This window comes from Channa argus, chromosome 3, assembly GCF_033026475.1.
Source record: "Channa argus isolate prfri chromosome 3, Channa argus male v1.0, whole genome shotgun sequence".
In the NCBI taxonomy this organism is placed as follows: Eukaryota; Metazoa; Chordata; class Actinopteri; order Anabantiformes; family Channidae; genus Channa; species Channa argus.
This window is the reverse complement of record NC_090199.1, coordinates 28,791,506-28,817,060: the sequence shown is the minus strand read 5'-3', so window position 1 is coordinate 28,817,060 and position 25,555 is coordinate 28,791,506. Positions and strand designations below refer to the sequence as shown.

General features: G+C 36.5%; 1 protein-coding gene and 1 pseudogene across 1 annotated transcript in view; both read left to right on the top strand.

The window, feature by feature from the left end:
• Positions 1 to 7,322, top strand: part of hand2 (heart and neural crest derivatives expressed 2) — an 8,029-nt gene extending 707 nt beyond the window's left edge. Inside the window, exons 1-2 of the mRNA XM_067498750.1 lie at positions 1 to 460; positions 4,920 to 7,322. The exon at positions 1 to 460 is cut by the window's left edge and continues 707 nt beyond it. Coding sequence (XP_067354851.1) covers positions 1 to 460; positions 4,920 to 5,045 — 586 coding nt within the window. The 3' untranslated portion in view covers positions 5,046 to 7,322. The remainder of the gene's footprint in view (positions 461 to 4,919) is intronic.
• A 15,925-nt stretch (positions 7,323 to 23,247) lies between these two features.
• Positions 23,248 to 24,712, top strand: LOC137123244 (piggyBac transposable element-derived protein 4-like; annotated as a pseudogene).
• The last annotated feature ends 843 nt before the right edge of the window (positions 24,713 to 25,555 follow it).

The window sequence follows — 25,555 nt, the reverse complement described above, 5'->3', positions numbered from 1 at the left end:
TCCCACTGACTATAGCCTCGCGCACGGCTACAGCCCGGAATATCACGGCAGTGGCGGCGGCGGGACTACCGGCGGTCTAGATCATCACCATCACCATCACTATGGACCCAGCAGCTTGGTTACGGGGGCCAGCACCATCTCGGTGAACGGAGCTACTGTCGCTGTCGGTATTCACCATCACACACATCCTCGGACCGTGAAGCGGAGACCCACGGCCAACCGTAAGGAGAGGAGACGAACCCAGAGCATCAACTCGGCTTTTGCAGAACTGAGGGAGTGTATACCCAATGTCCCGGCCGACACAAAGCTATCTAAGATCAAGACGTTGCGGCTGGCCACCAGCTACATCTCCTACCTGATGGACATCCTGGACAAGGACGGAGAGCATGGCGACACACAGGCTTTTAAGGCCGAGCTGAAAAAGACTGAGGCTCGGGAGGAGCGAAGGAAGAGAGAGGCGGTAAGAGTGTGCACTGTAACGAGACTGTTCCGATTAAAACGAGATACTTGTCCTGACAGTTTTCTAATAAAAGTAATGAATCAAATATCAACTTATCCTTGTTTGCTACCTTTAACGTTATGACTGTAGAACAATTACACATAGACTCTTACCTACAAATTTAAAGTTGACATAACCGACACAATATGTTCTGTCTGGTTAGAAGGTTGACTCTAACATACAGAGTACTTGTTTATATTCACATTCCTTGTCGACAACTTATTTTAGAACCGACAATGGGGAAAAAAGCAACACTGTAACAATTGAGCGTTAAGAAGATTAAACATGAACAGATACAATATATAGTACATTATGAACTTTAACTAAAATGACAACTGTTGCATTTGTTGTCGACTTTTATAAAAAAAAAAATTATTTTCTTCACATTCGTCATTGCCTGAATTCACATAGTGTTTATAGGGATAGCATCTTAGATTGTTTCTATTCTGAAATATAATATTCGATGTGTTTTTTTTTTTCTTACATCGATGAGCACTGATAATTTGCTATCCAGTAAAAGGCAATGTCCCAGAGAAAACACAGCATATTAGTAGGCTAAGATGAAAGCTTTGTAACAGGAATAACATTTTGTTAATTAGACTATTGAAGACGTACACGTGCCATTCACTCTTGCATTATTAAATGACTCCAAATCCATTAAAAACACACATTGGATTCTAATGAGCTTTAATATACTAGAGCAGAACGTCTGTAAAAACATTCGCAGAATTTAAATTACCTAGTAAACTTATTGTGTTATGTTATTTATTATTTTGGGTAGGATCCTGCCCTGGGTATTAAATAAATAAAGGCCGTAGATCATTGGCCATCCCGTCCTTACAATTATCACAGTGTTATCGCCACGTTTTTTTAATTATAATATTATAGACTCGTTCGAAGAGACCGGAACCATGGCAGGATGAAGTAATGGCCTACCTCTAGTGTTATATCAGTAAATAACGGATTAGATACATTTCACTATAATTATTACTTCTGAACTGCTTTGTCGGTGTTATAAATACGTTTTCCATAATATTGTACTTGCCTACAAAAACTAAAGTTTAAGATAGTGCTCTTTGAGCCGTATTAAACGAGCTTAACTGAGAGGCCGTGACAATTTCGCTAATTCGAGATGAAGACGGAAGTTCAGGACATTTAATAAAGCCTTATGAGTAATTAACAGATAATCGTTTTTCCTCTAAGTTTCTTCTTTTCACGTGGTTATTTTAAATGTTAAATGCACACACAACATGCAGGTAGCTCAGTTTTATCTCTAAGGATCTCCACATGCTAACCTTGTGTTTGCTCCGTTTTTGTAGTGGACATTTGACTCCTTAAGAATGGGTAACTGTAGTACATTATAGCAATGACTAAATGCCCTAGTCTTCAACATTGGTGCCCTAAAACTGCCATTGTCAGAGTACTTAGACGGGCCAGGTTCAGTCAAAACGACTCACTGCTCTTATTTCTGTTAACCTTTTTGAAGGGTGTATCCTTATAACAGACTATACTGTCTACAGAGTTGTCCTTCACCTCTGGGTAAGGCTATAGCTTTAGGAGGGCTTGTGCTTGCCAGTGATTTATTGTTTAGCATATCCAAGAGATTTAAATCCATTTCAAATGTTTTTACTTACCTTTTGCTTTCACAGATTAGTTGTTCCATATGTAATCTATATATTTTCTTTCAAACACAGTAGGCAATAGTATAAAATAACTATTCTATTTTATTGGTATGTCCTTTTTATGATCACTGTCTAAATAATTTAGTTGTACCATCAATTATACATGCTTTGAGAAATGTAACTGCCTTCTGATTTGATATTTGACATTTATCTTGGGGTAAGTACATCATCACATCCTACTTTATAGAGTTGTAGTCCAGAATAATTTTTTTAGAGAAACTATACCATAAGCAGCACTTTCTACAAGAAAATAAAACAAAAGCTGGAAAGCATGTTTCCTCACACAAACTGCAGTCAAAATAATTATATGAAATCTACTCCTGGATTTAAATACACACCTGCTACAAGTGACACTAGAAATGAAGGAAAAGATATTGTATATGTGAACACAATTCCCTGATTTGTTTTTACAAAGTAGATAATTATTTAGTAACCAAATTACCTTTTTATTAAGATGATAAGTGTAATAAGGATTACTGGCAATTAATGATGCTCTTTAATCTGCTATTTTGTTTATAATAGTTTCCTACTCAACATCACCATTATGTAAACTTTAAAGTGTATTACGGAGAAAGTGTATTTAAGAGATAATAAATATTCAGTTTATATAAAAGAATGTAAAGTACATCAGATATTTTTTTTCTCTTTCTTTCCTCATTGTAGCTTTTTTGGGTGGGGGGTGGGGGAGTGGTAAGACTCTAGCTTAATGCAGTTTGTGGAAAATTTGCTTCACAGACAGCTACAATGTTGGATCTTATCCAAGATGGAACCATTTTGATCAACTTTACTATAGCCAACCCTTTAAACTTAGTTTTTAATATGAATGTGTGAATTTAATATCATATCATCTTATTTACTTTTATGATTTTTATGGCAATACAGTAAAAACTTGATAACATATTTTGGTAGTTAATTATTATGATTATTATTAGCAGTAGTATTAGTGCTGATAGTATTACTTTGCTGTTATTTTAAAACGTTTAGTTTTATAGAAGCAATTTTTATTCAAGCCAGTTTTATATAGCTATTTTATGTTCTGAAATATTAACAGATTGCGCTCTGTTGACGATGAAGCAACTTCAGTCAAGAGATGGGTGTATGTCTGATGTATTTTTTATAATTTATAATTTTGCTGTAATAACAAACATGCTGTGCGGGCAACACTGGCATTTTATTAGATCTCATGGCTTTACTGGAGGATTTCACAATCAGGTCGGTTTTCTGGGATATACAGAGTCGTCATACCGTATATTATGGCTTAATCTATTCTATTAGCACTGGAAGAACACCAGCGTTTGGAGCTACTCAGTTCTTTGTTATTCAACTCAAATCCTAAAATATTTCAATAGTTTTTTTCATGTGTTTTGTGTTATAAACCCATAAATTGTGTTTTTAATGGGCTTATTCAAAATGAATGCAGACTAGGCTACATCCTTCCATTTTTTGATTTTCTTTTACCAAAATAAGTTGGGGTTCTTTTTTTTAATTTCCCAATTCAAAAAAAGATAACTATAAGATGAAATTATTAATATATATATATATATAAATAAATTTAGAAAAATCACTGCTGAGACTCTGTTTTGTTAAATAGCACATGCAATAGGGGTGGAAGTGCGATACAAAAATAAAAATAAAAAAATGAAAAATAATAGAAACGACTGTTAAAAAAAAACAATGGAAAAAATGCCACCCAGTGGGCGTTATTATTATTATTAGTAGTAATAGTAGTAGTAGAACTAGTAAGTGCAGTAGTAATACTAGTAGTAGTAGTAGTAGTAGTAGTAGTAGCTTTAGGAATAGTGGGTATATTTTTGTGCAAAATAATAAATAACTTCGTGAAACGACAAGGCGCACCATAGGTCTTTATGCAGTACGGGATCCGAAAAAACTAATAAGTTAAAATTCAACAACTATGATGTGGTCAATAGTAGGTCACTTGTGTTATAAATATCTGAACGTAACAAATTAATTCATTTAGCTAAGAGCACATGGCTAATACATGAGGTCAGCTGTGGTTGGATCTTAATATTTAAGTTTAAGGTTAAAAGATATAGATCACTTTTTTCACCCGGCTATTCTTCTCAAACATTTCCCATTTTTCTTATTTCATAGGAAATGTGTACCATGGATATATACTGATATATACCAATTAAAACACTTTGTTTTACTAAACAAATTCTTTTTTTAAATCTTTTTTTAGAAAGTTAAATTTTATGCCTTGTTATAATCGAACAAGGCAGATGGTTACATACATTTGTAAGTGTGGAGTTTTAAGGACTTAAAGATCAGCACGTCTTTATAAGCCTAATGGGTTCTGAAGAATTAACCCAAGATGGTCCTCGACACCTGGATTTAGTCTAGAGGGATGTCTACAAGTCCAGAAGTGATGCATCTGTAAAGCAGCATTTTCACCACCCATTTTTAACAAGTGCATGGTGTCATGCTCCATCAAAAAATCCAGGCAGATATAATGTGGACATGCGATCGATTTTGTACCTTTATGACGTAAGCAGAATGATGTTTAGGTTGTTCCGTACATTTTTTTCCTATTTTAAGTTGTTTGTGAATTATACAGTAGGCCTACAATGCATATTCCCAGCTTTCTGCCCATTTCGAAATTTGTATCTGTTACAAAAACAGAAGAGCTTTAATCTTCTTTATCTTTCAATATTTTGAAATGAGATGCTGGATAACATAGCTACATAATTTAAATAACAATAAATGTCACTTGTCTGCAGGTGGATATCCCTAAAACAACTTCTTCATCTTCCTCAACGTCGTCCACCTCAACAGCCGGAGATAAGAAAAGTAAAGGACGAACAGGGTGGCCTCAACATGTCTGGGCTCTGGAACTTAAACAGTAGAGCGTTTCCCCCAAGTTTAATAGCGCCCTTTCATTCTTAGAAGACAGCGGCGGAACAGTAACGGCGCTCCGATGACCTGTGAATGCAGCAATCCTTCATCTTTTCTGGACCTTTAGGCTGTTAATTTCCCCCCAAACGGCGGACACTTTATAAGCTTGTTTAGCTCTGTTCACTTTGCTTTGTTGAAACCCTAAAACAGTAAAAGTGTAATGCTAGTTTTTTCATCGGTTCGAATTTCTAAAAGAACATAACATAATGGTTACTTTTACTGGTCCGTCGGCTAAAATATTTTTTTCCAAAGTTCTCCTAAGACGTTACCTTTAAAAAGCGAAACTATTTCAATTGTTAGACTAAGTAAAGGAATGACTGAAAACCTGATTCACATTCAGTTAGGTCTAAATGTGAAACTAGCTCACTCTTGAGACTTGTATAATGATTATTTTTTTAATTTTGCAGAAATTAAGTTTTTAATAATAAGCTATGCATATTCAATGGAGTTAAAATGATTGGCTTTCAAAAAAGGAAAAATAACAAATCTTGTTTTTAAAAAGAAGTATTGCCAATTTTGCTTGACAGGGGCCACTTTTTATCAGAAAATTAGACCCTATCTTTTAAATGTGTTTCATTTAATTATTATATATATTTGTATTAACGATTTTACCGAATCGAATATTCAGGATGATTTGTCAGTCATAATATCGCCACAGGGCAAAATATTTGATGTAAGTGCAAAGCTAATTTAAAGTACAGTTTATGTTAATACTTTTTAATTTGTCATATGTCCAACTTAAAGCATAAGGGGTGTGACTTTCTGTGCTGACGTTCTCATTGAGAAACTAAAACCAAAAACGAATTGCATCTATGCAAATCCACAAATTAAAACTAGTTTAATCGTGTGCGCTATAGACTTTTATTGTTGTCCAAAAACTGTTAAAAAACACATTAGCGAAACACAGGAGGTGGTTACGAGCTATATGTAACGCAACAGGCTTGTTGCCATGCAGTGCCTTACAGGAGCTGCTCTTCAGTGATGGGCGTTCTTAGTCTTTGACGCTGTTTATAGACAAACTACAACCCGTGATTTTTGAAATAAAGAAAGTTAATGTAACTGATGGTATTTATATTAATATTTACAATTATTATTAATATATATTAATATTTATTATGAAGCCTACTATTTTTATGACAACAGTGAAAGTCTATGGCACAGATAAATAAGCTAAATCATTCCCAATTGACATTTAGAAAAAAAAAAACGTTTTAGTCTCTAATGGGATTAGTAACCAACATAATATTAAAAATTAATTTCTTTAGTTTTTACCTTTGTCTCCGGTGCCTTTTCATCTGAGTCTGTTTCCTTGAACCCAGTCTTAAAGGTTGTCTAATGAAATTTACATTTACATTTAGTCATTCAGCAGACACTTTTATCCAAAGCGACTTACAAGTGAGATAGGTTTTCATTGGTAGGGATTGTATTATACCTTATGTTCTAGGAAATGTGCATATCGTCACTAAGCAGCTTAGTAGCTTTTTAAAACTGCTAGTGTTATATCAAATCATTGCATGGCAGAGTAACTCTTCTTGTGTAGGAGAAAACAGAAGGAGTTGGAGATCAGAGAACCAAAACCATTCACCTCTCTCTCTGCCCCATCAAAACACATGTTCTCACACACACACACACACACACACACACACACACACACACACACACACACACACACACACACTCACTTTCTATCGCACACATTGGTTTGTATTACCGTTCTCATTGATAAAGCATTTCAAATCCCTTTACTCTGACCATAACCATCATAGCTAAGTGCCTAACCCTAACCTAATTCCAAATGTAACACTATAACTCTTAACCCTCAAACAGGCCTTCATATTTGTTAGAACTGAAAATGTTCTCAATTTGCCAAAAGGTCCTAACTTGGTTCTAACTAGGTAACAAATAAAAGAACTTTAGTGTTTACATGGTCCTTGTTTTATTTTGTATATCTTTGTGCAATGTGGCCACTGGAAGCACCATAAAAACATTCTGCTGACTGACAACGGAGCATCTTTTAATACTTGACAAGCCAATGTGTAGCCTAAGGCAGCTTCTCTCTTTCTCTCGCTTTCTTGCTTGTTTCCTTACAACTTTGAGTTGTAAATGTTGTGATGTCATGGTGATGACAGTGTCAATGTTGTGGTCTAAACATGTGGTGGGAGACTAAATAATACTTAATGTGAGCTGTAAACTTTGCTGTGATCTAATAAACCACCACCTGGTTACATGGTAACTAATGCAATCTGGTCTGATTTCTTATTTGTAGACAGATTCAGGAGTAGTAGCTCGATATTCAACTGATACTTTCCAATAGTGTATCTCAAGTGTGGATCTCAACATTTATGTACAAGTACAAGCTGTTGTGGTGTATACGTTAGATGTATGTTTATTTAGATGTTTATTTAGATAATGATCTGAAGCGCACTCTTATTTGTGAAGCTTGGTGGAGGTGTAGTGCTATGGCATGGGAATATATGGCTTTTAAATGGTCTGCACTTATATTTCTATTTTGTAAATTATTTATGGTTATAGAGTATGTGAAGGTGACATCACAAAATGGGTTTCATTTGTGTGCCATATTAAAAGTTAGAGCTGAAACCCTGTCATCGTCTCAAACACAAGCTAATGTAGGGGGAAACATATCTTGACTAGTTAAAATTGTAAATTTAGAGCTTGCACCCACCCCCTGCAAAATGTGATGAGCTTCACAAAATGTAAAACTTTTAAACTCTTCCCATTTATATACTTTGAGTCTAAAAACAAGATAATTCACCAATGTCTGGTTATGTCAGAAGAGATCAAGGACTCCACTCACATACTGCACAAGGGTGAGTAACTTAGGTCGCTGTTCCTGTCTTGAGCCGCCAAATCATATGGGTTTTCTTGATTTATTGTTGCCAATTTGTCCCAATAGCATTGCTTTGGCAAGTCAAATTAATCTATATACCAATGAAGTCTCTTTTCTTTCTCTCTTCCCTTCTCTGTCATATTTGAACAAGATTTGAACAACGTTTTGTGAAAAAAAAGAGGCAAGAAACTCAGAAGGTGCAGGTAAACAGACCTCATAAATCACAAGATGGCGCCAGTGCCCAGCCATTATCATGGAGTGATGTAACCTGGCATTCTCAGGGCTTTACAAAGATGGAAAATAAATTGGACAAATGTCTTAAGTGGGTCTGTTTGAATGTGCAAAGAGAATGAAATCAACAGGATCTATAAAATCCATCCATAAATGATCTTAACCCACTTTTCCTGTTAAAGGTCGAGGTGGTATTAGAGCCGATTCCAAAAAGGGGCAATAGAGATTTACACAGATTTGAAGCAACAGTGTAAAACATTTTACAGATTTCCAAATCCTAACAGGCGAGACACTAAGCTCTATTAAGAAGCCAATTAATTGTTTAGGGAATTATTTATTCGCTAAGAGTTATTCCTTACATGGGCCAATCTGTTCTGCTGTATTCAAACATGACAACATTTAAAGCTGAAACAAATTAACCAATATACACAGCAGGGCTACAGCAAGTTACTGACACCCTACCACAGACCCACACTTGAGTTACTCAGAACAGAAGCCATCCCAACACAGATATCCACCCAATAAATCTTTTAAAGGGCTATTGTTCTTGAGACTATCAATTTTCCAGACTCCCTGTTGTTGCAGAATTTACATTGTGAGTACAATTACAGGTTCTTTTAGGTAGTTAGGGGATTATAAACTTCTAATCCTGTTTCAGCTACACCAAAAAGTTATCACAGTCACCCTCTTGTTTTTTTTTCTTCCCTTTGCAGATGTGAATTTGGATATAGTAATGTCATTAAATGGGCATTATCCATTCTTTGAACTTCTGCATAATTATGCATCAGGGATGTTATATTTTAGAATACTGTCATCAGTGAGCTGCTCTTAATTTTGTTCTCCCACAGGAGCGTATAGCTCCAGCTACTGACATTCACTTGGCAGGGTCCTAGTGTGCACTGCTCAATCCATGGCAGATTTCCCAAAATATTCTTCTGCAAAATGAAAATGCTGTTTATTGGCCAGGCAGAATCTTTAACATGCGTTTTCAATTAAAAAAAAAAGATACATTCTGGTGTGAGTACAATTTACCAATTGAATGGTATCTCAAAGAGGGAAACTGTCACATTTTCTATTAGGGGTAGACCCAAGTGGAAAATGATGAGGCAGTGTGGCAAAGAAATTAAACTTTATTTACAGATACAAAAAAGAAATGACGAGGAAGACAAAACCCAAACAAACGAGTCGAGAGGTACCAAATTAACGTGAACCAAAATTGTAAAGCTAATACTATGGTTAAGAACATTCAAGAACTAGAAAATAACCATAAAGTAAAAAATAAAATAAAATATATAAATAAACCAGGGCTATAGAAATTAAATTAGTAAGGGATAGGGAAACTAAGAATCTGAACATGAAGACCAAAAGCAAATTAATGAGGATGAGGCTAAACAACTAAAGAGTGAGTGTTTGGAATAACAAGAACTGAAAAATGAAAACACCAATGCAACAATATAAACAAAAATATACACAAAGAAACCAAGCAATACCGAACATGATGATACAGAGTAATTCAGGAAACAAAATAGATACTACAGAAAGCAATAGGGGCATATAGAAACTATGAACCAAAAGGTATATGTAAGAAAGTAAGATCAGTAGCAAGACTTAACAACCAACAAAAGTACTAAGATCATCTATAAAACAAAAATGTGCACAAAGAAAATAAGACAGGATGATTAGCAGACCAAACATCAAACCAAATAATCCACGAACAACGATCAGAAACTGGGCAAAAGCCAGGGAGACACAACAAGAGACTAACAGGAAACTGTGGGGAGGGCTGGAAATGGCCATAGCTGGGATTAAGTAAGCAGGGGAACAGATGAAATTAATCAGAACTGATGAGGTAAGTGAAGTAGCTGAGATCACCATAGAACAGGAAATGGGAAAGAATGGCTAAAAAATAAAAGTTTAAGACAGGAAGTAAAGCTGGTGAAAGTACAAACCGAAATCCAAAGTCAGAGGGTCCATCAATCGCTAAAATGTTGTTCAATTGTGCCAGCAAGAATGCTGAAAGGTTAACAAATTTAGCCTAGTAAGGAACAGGGAGACTATTGGCAATGCCAAATCTATTTATCTATTTCAAATGTATTTATGGATATTGATCCAATGTATACATTTATATATACTGCATTACTAATGAATTTTTATTGTGTTTTGTGTGTTTGTATCACACAAACCAGCCAGTGTGTTTTTATAATGGTCAACATCTGCGCACACCAAGTTTTCACTTGGTAGACAGCAAATGTTGGGTTGGTGCGATCTCTGCCTCCCTCTAGGATCACACCAATTACATAATTAACCTTGTTTGGCTCTGTTCACTTGGTTAAATTTTGTCACTTGCTCCACCTACCTCTATAGCAGCACTATGCTATTAACGGATTCTGGGTTTAGGTCAGGAGGTTTTTGGCTTTACTGAATTTATGCTTCTTGTTAAGAAAAAAAAAGTTTATGCAGCTACTCACATTTCCTGTTCTTTCGGCCTTTGTTGTGAAAAGTAGCATATCTGACATTGCTTTGATTTTTTTGCCTGTTGGCTTAATTGCTTCGCCCTCGTTGAGCTAAAGTTGTTTAGGATCTTTTTAGTTTTTGCCAGCAGTATTATCTGTGATGTTTAAAAAACATTGTGGAACTGTTTACTTGTCATGTTTTGTATAATTTGGTTTCAAGGACCTAAGTAAGGAGACGGCAAGGGGAGGTTCAAAGTAAAAGGATATTATAAAAGGAATTAGGGTGGTGTACACACACAAAAAACAAACAAACAAACAAAAAAAATATCACTCAATGGGGAGGACACGAAAAAGTTAAGTGACTAAACAAAATAAATTAAAAAGGTAAACTCAAGTACCAAAAGGGAAAAACGTTAGATTGCGACCAGGGAGCAAAGTGTGGTGTACACGCAGGGACCAGACAGAACCATAACTAACAATGAAGCATACAAATAAGATAAATTAAGAAAGACTAAGGAATATGGAAATATCATTGCAACAGCTTTTATTTAGCCACAGTTGATCAGTGTAAGTTATTATGCGCTTAAAAGCATTTTCAGGCCGAATTAAGCGGGTTTTGAAGATATGCTTGTTTCTGACAATTTCAGTAAAATACTGAAGGGAAACTGTGTTTTCCTTCATATTTGGCTCAGAACAACTCAGTTCAGCATGGACATATAATTGCAACAGCTTTTATTTAACCAGAAATCAAGAGTTTACTTTTTTATGCGCTTAAAAGCATTTTCAGGCCAAATGAGCTGATTTTTGCCAATTGCAGCAAAATACTGAAAGGAAAGTGCATTTGTCATCATATTTGACCCAGAACAATTCAGTTCAGCATGGAAATATCATTGCAACAGCTTTTATTTAGCCAGAAATCAAGAGTGTAAGTTTTTATGCGCTTAAAAGCATTTTCAGGCCGAATGAGCAAATATGCTTGTTTCTGCCAATTGCAGCAAAATACTGAAAGGAAAGTGGGTTTGCCTTCATATTTGACCCAGAACAACTCAGTTCAGCATGGAAATATCATTGCAACAGCTTTTATTTAGCCAGAAATCAAGAGTGTAAGTTTTTATGCGCTTAAAAGCATTTTCAGGCTGAATGAGCAAATATGCTTGTTTCTGCCAATTGCAGCAAAATACTGAAAGGAAAGTGGGTTTGCCTTCATATTTGACCCAGAACAACTCAGTTCAGCATGGAAATATCATTGCAACAGCTTTTAATTAGCCAGAAATCAAGAGTGTAAGTTTTTATTCGCTTAAAAGCATTTTCAGGCCGAATGAGCTGATTTCTGCCTATTGCAAAAAAACAATGAATGGAAAGTGGGTTTGCCTTCATATTTGACCCAGAACAACTCAGTTCAGCATGGAAATATCATTGCAACAGCTTTTATTTAGCCAGAAATCAAGAGTGTAAGTTTTAAATTCGCTTAAAAGCATTTTCAGGCTAAATGAGCTGATTTCTGCCTATTGCAGCAAAATACTGAAGGGAAACTAGGTTTGCCTCCATACCTGACCCAGAACAACTCAGTTCAGCATGGAAATATCATTGCAACAGCTTTTATTTAGCCAGAAATCAAAAGTGTAAGTTTTTATGCGCTTAAAAGCATTTTCAGGCCGAATGAGCAAATATGCTTGTTTCTGCCAATTGCAGCAAAAAACTGAAAGGAAAGTGGGTTTGCCTTCATATTTGACCCAGAACAACTCAGTTCAGCATGGAAATATCATTGCAACAGATTTTATTTAGCCAAAAATCAAGAGTGTAAGTTTTTATGCGCTTAAAAGCATTTTCAGGCCAAATTAGCTGATTTCTGCCTATTGCAGCAAAACACTGAAAGGAAAGTGGGTTTGCCTTCATATTTGACCCAGAACAACTCAGTTCAGCATGGAAATATCATTGCAACAGCTTTTATTTAGCCAGAAATCAAAAGTGTAAGTTTTTATGCGCTTAAAAGCATTTTCAGGCCAAATGAGCTGATTTCTGCCTATTGCAGCAAAACACTGAATGGAAAGTGGGTTTGCCTTCATATTTGACCCAGAACAACTCAGTTCAGCATGGAAATATCATTGCAACAGCTTTTATTTAGCCAGAAATCAAGAGTGTAAGTTTTTATTCGCTTAAAAGCATTTTCAGGCCAAATGAGCTGATTTCTGCCTATTGCAGCAAAACACTGAATGGAAAATGGGTTTGCCTTCATATTTGACACAGAACAACTCAGTTCAGCATGGAAATATCATTGCAACAGCTTTTATTTAGCCAGAAATCAAGAGTGTAAGTTTTTATGCGCTTAAAAGCATTTTCAGGCCAAATGAGCAAATATGCTTGTTTCTGCCAATTGCAGCTAAATACTGAAAGGAAAGTGGGTTTGCCTTCATATTTGACCCAGAACAACTCAGTTCAGCATGGAAATATCATTGCAACAGCTTTTATTTAGCCAGAAATCAAAAGTGTAAGTTTTTATGCGCTTAAAAGCATTTTCAGGCCAAATGAGCTGATTTCTGCCTATTGCAGCAAAACACTGAATGGAAAGTGGGTTTGCCTTCATATTTGACCCAGAACAACTCAGCTCAGCATGGAAATATCATTGCAACAGCTTTTATTTAGCCAGAAATCAAGAGTGTAAGTTTTTATGCGCTTAAACGCATTTTCAGGCCAAATGAGCTGATTTCTGCCAATTGCAGCAAAATACTGAAAGGAAAGTGGGTTTGCCTTCATATTTGACCCAGAACAACTCAGTTCAGCATGGAAATATCATTGCAACAGCTTTTATTTAGCCAGAAATCAAGAGTGTAAGTTTTTATGCGCTTAAAAGCATTTTCAGGCCAAATGAGCAAATATGCTTGTTTCTTCCAATTGCAGCTAAATACTGAAAGGAAAGTGGGTTTGCCTTAATATTTGACCCAGAACAACTCAGTTCACCATGGAAATATCATTGCAACAGCTTTTATTTAGCCAGAAATCAAGAGTGTAAGTTTTTATGCGCTTAAAAGCATTTTCAGGCCAACTAAGCTGATTTCTGCCTATTGCAGCAAAACACTGAATGGAAAGTGGGTTTACCTTCATATTTGACCCAGAACAACTCAGTTCAGCATGGAAATATCATTGCAACAGCTTTTATTTAGCCAGAAATCAAGAGTGTAAGTTTTTATGCGCTTAAAAGCATTTTCAGGCCGAATGAGCAAATATGCTTGTTTCTGCCAATTGCAGCAAAATACTGAAAGGAAAGTGGGTTTGCCTTCATATTTGACACAGAACAACTCAGTTCAGCATGAAAATATCATTGCAACAGCTTTTATTTAGCCAGAAATCAAGAGTGTAAGTTTTTATGCGCTTAAAAGCATTTTCAGGCCCAATGAGCTGATTTCTGCCTATTGCAGCAAAATACTGAATGGAAAGTTGGTTTGCCTTCATATTTGACCCAGAACAACTCAGTTCAACATGGAAATATCATTGCAACAGCTTTTATTTAGCCAGAAATCAAGAGTGTAAGTTTTTATTCGCTTAAAAGCATTTTCAGGCCAAATGAGCTGATTTCTGCCTATTGCAACATAACAATGAATGGAAAGTGGGTTTGCCTTCATATTTGACCCAGAACAACTCAGTTCAGCATGGAAATATCATTGCAACAGCTTTTATTTAGCCAGAAATCAAGAGTGTAAGTTTTTATGCGCTTAAAAGCATTTTCAGGCCGAATGAGCAAATATGCTTGTTTCTGCCAATTGCAGCAAAATACTGAAAGGAAAGTGGGTTTGCCTTCATATTTGACCCAGAACAACTCAGTTCAGCATGAAAATATCATTGCAATAGCTTTTATTTAGCCAGAAATCAAGAGTGTAAGTTTTTATGCGCTTAAAAGCATTTTCAGGCCCAATGAGCAAATATGCTTGCTATGCTTGCTATATTTTGACCCAGAACAACTCAGTTCAGCATGGAAATATCATTGCAACAGCTTTAATTTAGCCATAAATCAAGAGTGTAAGTTTTTATTTGCTTAAAAGCATTTTCAGGCCAAATGAGCAAATATGCTTGTTTCTGCCAATTGCAGCTAAATACTGAAAGGAAAGTGGGTTTGCCTTCATATTTGACCCAGAACAACTCAGTTCAGCATGGAAATATCATTGCAACAGCTTTTATTTAGCTAGAAATTAAGAGTGTAAATTTTATGCGCCTAAAATCATTTTCAGGCGGAATGAGCAAATATGCTTGTTTCTGTCAATTGCAGAAAAATACTGAAAGGAAAATGGGTTTGCCTTCATATTTGACCCAGAACAACTCAGTTCAGCATGGAAATATCATTGCAACAGCTTTTATTTAGCCAGAAATCAAGAGTGTAAGTTTTTATGCGCTTAAAAGCATTTTCAGGCCAACTAAGCTGATTTCTGCCTATTGCAGCAAAATACTGAATGGAAAGTGGGTTTGCCTTCATATTTGACCCAGAACAACTCAGTTCAGCATGGAAATATCATTGCAACAGCTTTTATTTAGCCAGAAATCAAGAGTGTAAGTTTTTATGCGCTTAAAAGCATTTTCAGGCCAAATGAGCAAATATGCTTGTTTCTGCCAATTGCAGCTAAATATTGAAAGGAAAGTGGGTTTGCCTTCATATTTGACCCAGAACAACTCAGTTCAGCATGGATATATCATTGCAACAGCTTTTATTTAGCCAGAAATTAAGAGTGTAAATTTTATGCGCCTAAAATCATTTTCAGGCGGAATGAGCAAATATGCTTGTTTCTGTCAATTGCAGAAAAATACTGAAAGGAAAATGGGTTTGCCTTCATATTTGACCCAGAACAACTCAGTTCAGCATGGAAATATCATTGCAACAGCTTTTATTTAGCCAGAAATCAAGAGTGTAAGTTTTTATGCGCTTAAAAGCATTTTCAGGCCAACTAAGCTGATTTCTGCCTATTGCAGCAAAATACTGAATGGAAAGTGGGTTTGCCTTCATATTTGACCCAGAACAACTCAGTTCAGCATGGAAATATCATTGCAACAGCTTTTATTTAGCCAGAAATCAAGAGTGTAAGTTTTTATGTGCTTAAAAACATTTTCAGGCCGAATGAGCAAATATGCTTGTTTCTGCCAATTGCAGCAAAATACTGAAAGGAAAGTGGGTTTGCCTTCATATTTGACCCAGAACAACTCAGTTCAGGATGGAAATATCATTGCAACAGCTTTTATTTAGCCAGAAATCAAGAGTGTAAGTTTTTATGCGCTTAAAAGCATTTTCAGGCCCAATGAGCAAATATGCTTGTTTCTACCAATTGCAGCAAAAAACTGAAAGGAAAGTGGGTTTGCCTTCATATTTGACCCAGAACAACTCAGTTCAACATGGAAATATCATTGCAACAGCTTTTATTTAGCCAGAAATCAAGAGTGTAAGTTTTTATGTGCTTAAAAACATTTTCAGGCCAAATGAGCAAATATGCTTGTTTCTGCCAATTGCAGCAAAATACTGAAAGGAAAGTGGGTTTGCCTTCATATTTGACCCAGAACAACTCAGTTCAGGATGGAAATATCATTGCAACAGCTTTTATTTAGCCAGAAATCAAGAGTGTAAGTTTTTATGCGCTTAAAAGCATTTTCAGGCCCAATGAGCAAATATGCTTGTTTCTACAAATTGCAGCAAAAAACTGAAAGGAAAGTGGGTTTGCCTTCATATTTGACCCAGAACAACTCAGTTCAACATGGAAATATCATTGCAACAGCTTTTATTTAGCCAGAAATCAAGAGTGTAAGTTTTTATGCGCTTAAAAGCATTTTCAGGTCAAATGAGCTGATTTCTGCCAATTGCAGCAAAATACTGAAAGGAAAGTGGGTTTGCCTTCATATTTGACCCAGAACAACTCAGTTCAGCATGGAAATATCATTGCAACAGCTTTTATTTAGCCAGAAATCAAGAGTGTAAGTTTTTATGCGCTTAAAAGCATTTTCAGGCCGAATGAGCAAATATGCTTGTTTCTGCCAATTGCAGCAAAATACTGAAAGGAAAGTGGGTTTGCCTTCATATTTGACCCCGAACAACTCAGTTCAGCATGGAAATATCATTGCAACAGCTTTTATTTAGCCAGAAATCAAGAGTGTAAGTTTTTATTCGCTTAAAAGTATTTTCAGGCCAAATGAGCAAATATGCTTGTTTCTGCCAATTGCAGCAAAATACTGAAAGGAAAGTGGGTTTGCCTTCATATTTGACCCAGAACAACTCAGTTCAGCATGGAAATATCATTGCAACAGCTTTTATTTAGCCAGAAATCAAGAGTGTAAGTTTTTATGCGCTTAAAAGCATTTTCAGGCCGAATGAGCAAATATGCTTGTTTCTGCCAATTGCAGCAAAATACTGAAAGGAAAGTGGGTTTGCCTTCATATTTGACCCCGAACAACTCAGTTCAGCATGGAAATATCATTGCAACAGCTTTTATTTAGCCAGAAATCAAGAGTGTAAGTTTTTATTCGCTTAAAAGTATTTTCAGGCCAAATGAGCAAATATGCTTGTTTCTGCCAATTGCAGCAAAATACTGAAAGGAAAGTGGGTTTGCCTTCATATTTGACCCAGAACAACTCAGTTCAGCATGGAAATATCATTGCAACAGCTTTTATTTAGCCAGAAATCAAGAGTGTAAGTTTTTATGCGCTTAAAAGCATTTTCAGGCCGAATGAGCAAATATGCTTGTTTCTGCCAATTGCAGCAAAATACTGAAAGGAAAGTGGGTTTGCCTTCATATTTGACCCAGAACAAATCAGTTCAGCATGGAAATATCATTGCAACAGCTTTTATTTAGCCAGAAATCAAGAGTGTAAGTTTTTATGCGCTTAAAAGCATTTTCAGGCCCAATGAGCAAATATGCTTGTTTCTGCCAATTGCAGCAAAATACTGAAAGGAAAGTGGGTTTGCCTTCATATTTGACCCAGAACAACTCAGTTCAGCATGGAAATATCATTGCAACAGCTTTTATTTAGCCAGAAATCAAGAGTGTAAGTTTTTATGCGCTTAAAAGCATTTTCAGGCCGAATGAGCAAATATGTTTGTTTCTGCCAATTGCAGCAAAATACTGAAAGGAAAGTGGGTTTGCCTTCATATTTGACCCCGAACAACTCAGTTCAGCATGGAAATATCATTGCAACAGCTTTTATTTAGCCAGAAATCAAGAGTGTAAGTTTTTATTCGCTTAAAAGTATTTTCAGGCCAAATGAGCAAATATGCTTGTTTCTGCCAATTGCAGCAAAATACTGAAAGGAAAGTGGGTTTGCCTTCATATTTGACCCAGAACAACTCAGTTCAGCATGGAAATATCATTGCAACAGCTTTTATTTAGCCAGAAATCAAGAGTGTAATTTTTTATGCGCTTAAAAGCATTTTCAGGCCGAATGAGCAAATATGCTTGTTTCTGCCAATTGCAGCAAAATACTGAAAGGAAAGTGGGTTTGCCTTCATATTTGACCCAGAACAACTCAGTTCAGCATGGAAATATCATTGCAACAGCTTTTATTTAGCCAGAAATCAAGAGTGTAAGTTTTTATGCGCTTTAAAGCATTTTCAGGCCAAATGAGCTGATTTATGCCTATTGCAGCAAAACACTGAATGGAAAGTGGGTTTGCCTTCATATTTGACCCAGAACAACTCAGTTCAGCATGGAAATATCATTGCAACAGCTTTTATTTAGCCAGAAATCAAGAGTGTAAGTTTTTATGCGCTTAAAAGCATTTTCAGGCCAAATGAGCAAATATGCTTGTTTCTGCCAATTGCAGCAAAATACTGAAAGGAAAGTGGGTTTGCCTTCATATTTGACCCAGAACAACTCAGTTCAGCATGGAAATATCATTGCAACAGCTTTTATTTAGCCAGAAATCAAGAGTGTAATTTTTTATGCGCTTAAAAGCATTTTCAGGCCGAATGAGCAAATATGCTTGTTTCTGCCAATTGCAGCAAAATACTGAAAGGAAAGTGGGTTTTCCTTCATATTTGACCCAGAACAACTCAGTTCAGCATGGAAATATCATTGCAACAGCTTTTATTTAGCCAGAAATCAAGAGTGTAAGTTTTTATTCGCTTAAACGCATTTTCAGGCCAAATGAGCAAATATGCTTTTTTCTGCCAATTGCAGCAAAATACTGAAAGGAAAGTGGGTTTGCCTTCATATTTGACCCAGAACAACTCAGTTCAGCATGGAAATATCATTGCAACAGCTTTTATTTAGCCAGAAATCAAGAGTGTAAGTTTTTATGCGCTTAAAAGCATTTTCAGGCCAAAGGAGCTGATTTATGCCTGTTGCAGCAAAACACTGAATGGAAAGTGGGTTTGCCTTCATATTTGACCCAGAACAACTCAGTTCAGCATGGAAATATCATTGCAACAGCTTTTATGTAGCCAGAAATCAAGAGTGTAAGTTTTTTTGCGCTTAAAAGCATTTTCAGGCCGAATGAGCAAATATGCTTGTTTCTGCCAATTGCAGCAAAATACTGAAAGGAAAGTGGGTTTGCCTTCATATTTGACCCAGAACAACTCAGTTCAGCATGGAAATATCATTGCAACAGCTTTTATTTAGCCAGAATTCAAGAGTGTAGGTTTTTATGCGCTTTAAAGCATTTTCAGGCCGAATGAGCAAATATGCTTGTTTCTGCCAATTGCAGCAAAATACTGAAAGGAAAGTGGGTTTGCCTTCATATTTGACCCAGAACAACTCAGTTCAGCATGGAAATATCATTGCAACAGCTTTTATTTAGCCAGAAATCAAGAGTCTAAGTTTTTATGCGCTTAAAAGCATTTTCAGGCCGAATGAGCAAATATGCTTGTTTCTGCCAATTGCAGCAAAATACTGAAAGGAAAGTGGGTTTGCCTTCATATTTGACCCAGAACAACTCAGTTCAGCATGGAAATATCATTGCAACAGCTTTTATTTAGCCAGAAATCAAGAGTGTAAGTTTTTATGCGCTTAAAAGCATTTTCAGGCCGAATGAGCAAATATGCTTGTTTCTGCCAATTGCAGCAAAATACTGAAAGGAAAGTGGGTTTGCCTTCATATTTGACCCAGAACAACTCAGTTCAGCATGGAAATATCATTGCAACAGCTTTTATTTAGCCAGAAATCAAGATTGTAAGTTTTTATGCGCTTAAAAGCATTTTCAAGCCGAATGAGCAAATATGCTTGTTTCTGCCAATTGCAGCAAAATACTGAAAGGAAAGTGGGTTTGCCTTCATATTTGACCCAGAACAACTCAGTTCAGCATGGAAATATCATTGCAACAGCTTTTATGTAGCCAGAAATCAAGAGTGTAAGTTTTTATGCGCTTAAAAGCATTTTCAGGCCGAATGAGCAAATATGCTTGTTTCTGCCAATTGCAGCAAAATACTGAAAGCAAAGTAGGTTTGCCTTCATATTTGACCCAGAACAACTCAGTTCAGCATGGAAATATCATTGCAACAGCTTTTATTTAGCCAGTAATCAAGAGTGTAAGTTTTTATGCGCTTAAAAGCATTTTCAGGCCAAATGGGCAAAAATGTTTGTTTCTGCCAATTGCAGCAAAATACTGAAAGGAAAGTGGGTTTGCCTTCATATTTGACCCAGAACAACTCAGTTCAGCATGGAAATATCATTGCAACAGCTTTTATTTAGCCAGTAATCTAGAGTGTAAGTTTTTATGCGCTTAAAAGCATTTTCAGGCCAAATGAGCAAATATGCTTGTTTCTGCCAATTGCAGCAAAATACTGAAAGGAAAGTGGGTTTGCCTTCATATTTGACCCAGAACAACTCAGTTCAGCATGGAAATATCATTGCAACAGCTTTTATTTAGCCAGAAATCAAGAGTGTAAGTTTTTATGCGCTTAAAAGCATTTTCAGGCCAAATGAGCTGATTTCTGCGAATTGCAGCAAAATACTGAAAGCAAAGTGGGATTGCCTTCATATTTTACCCAGAACAACTCAGTTCAGCATGGAAATATCATTGCAACAGCTTTTATTTAGCCAGAAATCAAGAGTGTAAGTTTTTATGCGCTTAAAAGCATTTTCAGGCCGAATGAGCAAATATGCTTGTTTCTGCCAATTGCAGCAAAATACTGAAAGGAAAGTGGGTTTGCCTTCATATTTGACCATGAACAACTCAGTTTAGCATGGAAATATCATAGCAACAGCTTTTATTTAGCCAGAAATCAAGAGTGTAAGTTTTTATTCGCTTAAAAGCATTTTCAGGCCAAATGAGCTGATTTCTGCCAATTGCAGCAAAATACTGAAAGGAAAGTGGGTTTGCCTTCATATTTGACCCAGAACAACTCAGTTCAGCATGGAAATATCATTGCAACAGCTTTTATTTAGCCAGTAATCAAGAGTGTAAGTTTTTATGCGCTTAAAAGCATTTTCAGGCCAAATGAGCAAATATGCTTGTTTCTGCCAATTGCAGCAAAATACTGAAAGGAAAGTGGGTTTGCCTTCATATTTGACCCAGAACAACTCAGTTCAGCATGGAAATATCATAGCAACAGCTTTTATTTAGCCAGAAATCAAGAGTGTAAGTTTTTATGCGCTTAAAAGCATTTTCAGGCCAAATGAGCTGATTTCTGCCTATTGCAGCAAAATACTAAAAGGAAAGTGGGTTTGCCTTCATATTTGACACAAAAGAACTCAGTTCAGCATGGAAATATCATTGCAACAGCTTTTATTTAGCCAGAAATCAAGAGTGTAAGTTTTTATGCGCTTAAAAGCATTTTCAGGCGGAATGGGCAAAAATGTTTGTTTCTGCCAATTGCAGATAAATACTGAAAGGAAAGTGGGTTTGCCTTCATATTTGACCCAGAACAACTCAGTTCAGCATGGAAATATCATTGCAACAGCTTTTATTTAGCCAGAAATCAAGAGTGTAAGTTTTTATGCGCTTAAAAGCATTTTCAGGCCGAATGAGCAAATATACTTGTTTCTGCCAATTGCAGCAAAATACTGAAAGGAAAGTGGGTTTGCCTTCATATTTGACCCAGAACAACTCAGTTCAGCATGGAAATATCATTGCAACAGCTTTTATTTAGCCAGAAATCAAGATTGTAAGTTTTTATGCGCTTAAAAGCATTTTCAAGCCGAATGAGCAAATATGCTTGTTTCTGCCAATTGCAGCAAAATACTGAAAGGAAAGTGGGTTTGCCTTCATATTTGACCCAGAACAACTCAGTTCAGCATGGAAATATCATTGCAACAGCTTTTATGTAGCCAGAAATCAAGAGTGTAAGTTTTTATGCGCTTAAAAGCATTTTCAGGCCGAATGAGCAAATATGCTTGTTTCTGCCAATTGCAGCAAAATACTGAAAGCAAAGTGGGTTTGCCTTCATATTTGACCCAGAACAACTCAGTTCAGCATGGAAATATCATTGCAACAGCTTTTATTTAGCCAGTAATCCAGAGTGTAAGTTTTTATGCGCTTAAAAGCATTTTCAGGCCAAATGAGCAAATATGCTTGTTTCTGCCAATTGCTGCAAAATACTGAAAGGAAAGTGGGTTTGCCTTCATATTTGACCCAGAACAACTCAGTTCAGCATGGAAATATCATTGCAACAGCTTTTATTTAGCCAGAAATCAAGAGTGTAAGTTTTTATGCGCTTAAAAGCATTTTCAGGCCGAATGAGCAAATATGCTTGTTTCTGCCAATTGCAGCAAAATACTGAAAGGAAAGTGGGTTTGCCTTCATAGTTGACCCAGAACAACTCAGTTCAGCATGGAAATATCATTGCAACAGCTTTTATTTAGCCAGAAATCAAGAGTGTAAGTTTTTATGCGCTTAAAAGCATTTTCAGGCCGAATGAGCAAATATGCTTGTTTCTGCCAATTGCAGCAAAATACTGAAAAGAAAGTAGGTTTGCCTTCATATTTGACCCAGAACAACTCAGTTCAGCATGGAAATATCATTGCAAAAGCTTTTATTTAGCCAGAAATCAAGAGTGTAAGTTTTTATGCGCTTAAAAGCATTTTCTGGCCAAATGAGCTGATTTCTGCCTATTGCAGCAAAATACCAAAAGGAAAGTGGGTTTGCCTTCATATTTGACACAAAACAACTCAGTTCAGCATGGAAATATCATTGCAACAGCTTTTATTTAGCCAGAAATCAAGAGTGTAAGTTTTTTATGCGCTTAAAAGCATTTTCAGGCCGAATGAGCAAATATGCTTGTTTCTGCCAATTGCAGCAAAATACTGAAAGGAAAGTGGGTTTGCCTTCATATTTGACCCAGAACAACTCAGTTCAGCATGGAAATATCATTGCAACAGCTTTTATTTAGCCAGAAATCAAGAGTGTAAGTTTTTTATGCGCTTAAAAGCATTTTCAGGCCGAATGAGCAAATATGCTTGTTTCTGCCAATTGCAGCAAAATACTGAAAGGAAAGTGGGTTTGCCTTCATATTTGACCCAGAACAACTCAGTTCAGCATGGAAATATCATTGCAACAGCTTTTATTTAGCCAGAAATCAAGAGTGTAAGTTTTTATGCGCTTAACCTTCATATTATGTTACGGGTCAATTTGACCCATTTCAGTTTTCTTGTTGACCAAAGTACCTGTTATCCTTAGTTTTTCTTTATGAAAGTTTGTGACTTTTCCTCATCTGGGGTCATGAACTGGTCTGTAAAATATGGACACTTTGATGTGTCCTGGAATGTATGTGCAGACTTTGTATACAAAGATGATGTTGCGGGTCATTTTGACCCGGACACTTTAATGGGGGTAGGAAGCTGTTCAGATCCAAATCAAACATGTCTCTTTTATGAACTTTTGAGGTTTTGATTGCCTAATTATTTATATTTTGATTGCCTCTGAATAGACATTCAGACCCAAAGAAAAAAAAAATCTTTCGAGATTGTCTCTGGAGACATTTCACATGATATCTCATGTGATCCGATTTGAACACTGCGACACCAGAGCTGGTCGACGTGAAAGAGACAAACTAGCTGCAATCAGATGTATTGGATAAATCTACCTTTGTTGTACAGCATGGCCCCCATGTAACTGTAGATGAGCACCTTGTTCCATTCAGGGGTCGCTATCCCTTCCGACAGTATATGCCCAACAAGCCGTCCAAGTATGGCATCAAAATATGGGCAGCCTGTGATGCAAAATCTAGCTATGCATGGAATATGCAAGTGTACACTGGAAACTGCCTGGAGGAGCATCTGAGCAAAATCAGGGGATCCATGTGGTGATGGAGATGAGTGAAGGGTTGCAAGGTCATAACATCACTTGTGACAACTTCTTTACATCCTACCGCCTGGAGATGAACTTCAGAAGAGAAAGCTGACTATGTTGGGAACAATCAGCAGAAATAAGCCAAAATGTCCCAGTGAAATTGTGAAGATGCAGGGAAGATATCTGTATTCCTCAATATTTGTTTTCACTGAGAAAGCAACAGTAGTTTCATACTGCCCAAAGAGAAACAAGAATGTTCTTGTCATGAGCACAATGCACAAAGATCTGATCATCTCTGAGCACAAGAGAAGACAAGAAGCTACAAATGATCCTGGACTACAACTCCACCAAAGGAGGAGCTGACAATCTAGACAAGTCACAGTGACATACAGCTGCCAGCACAAGACAGCCTGTTGGCCCTTTGTGATTTTGTATAACATTGTGAATGCATCTGCTCACAATGCCTATGTCCTGTTTACTGAAATCAACCAGCAATGGAATGCTGGCAAATTGTACCGACGTCGGCTTTTCCTTGAAGAACTGGGCAAAAGCCTTGTCACTCCCAAAATCCAGAGGTGAGCCAGGCCAGCTCGGTCCCCAGCAGCTGCAGCTGTCATTGAAAAAGTCAAGTTTGTGCCATCCAACCAATCTGCAATGGATCCAATGGATACAGGTGTAAAGAAATGGAATAGATGACAGAACTGTCCCTCCCAAAAGGACAGTAAAACAAGCACCTTTTGTGTGAAATGCAAGAATTACATCTGCAGAAAGCACACAGTTACATTATGTCCATCATTTGGACAACATTGAAATTATCAGAAAATGGGGCAAGTTAAAAAGAAATGTGTTTGTGAAGAAGGAAAAACTAACTAAATAGTTTTTACAAATAGTTCTGGAATTTCAAATTGTATTTTATATCTGTTTTTAAGTGTTAATCTAATGGAACATAACGTTGCTGTTGTTTTAACCCAGTTTTTTGACAGTTCTGAGAGGATTTACACAGTGCGGGTCATTTTGACCCGCAACATAATGAATGTAATTTTATTTCAACATAATACAAGGGTTAAAAGCATTTTCAGGCCGAATGAGCAAATATGCTTGTTTCTGCCAATTGCAGCAAAATACTGAAAGGAAAGTGGGTTTGCCTTCATATTTGACCCAGAACAACTCAGTTCAGCATGGAAATATCATTGCAACAGCTTTTATTTAGCCAGAAATCAAGAGTGTAAGTTTTTATGCGCTTAAAAGCATTTTCAGGCCAAATGAGCTGATTTCTGCCTATTGCAGCAAAATACTGAAAGGAAAGTAGGTTTGCCTTCATATTTGACCCAGAACAACTCAGTTCAGCATGGAAATATCATTGCAACAGCTTTTATTTAGCCAGAAATCAAGAGTGTAAGTTTTTATGCGCTTAAAAGCATTTTCAGGCCAAATGAGCTGATTTCTGCCTATTGCAGCAAAATACTGAAAGGAAAGTAGGTTTGCCTTCATATTTGACCCAGAACAACTCAGTTCAGCATGGAAAAATCATTGCAACAGCTTTTATGTAGCCAGAAATCAAGAGTGTAAGTTTTTATGCGCTTAAAAGCATTTTCAGGCCGAATGAGCAAATATGCTTGTTTCTGCCAATTGCAGCAAAATACTGAAAGCAAAGTGGGTTTGCCTTCATATTTGACCCAGAACAACTCAGTTCAGCATGGAAATATCATTGCAACAGCTTTTATTTAGCCAGAAATCA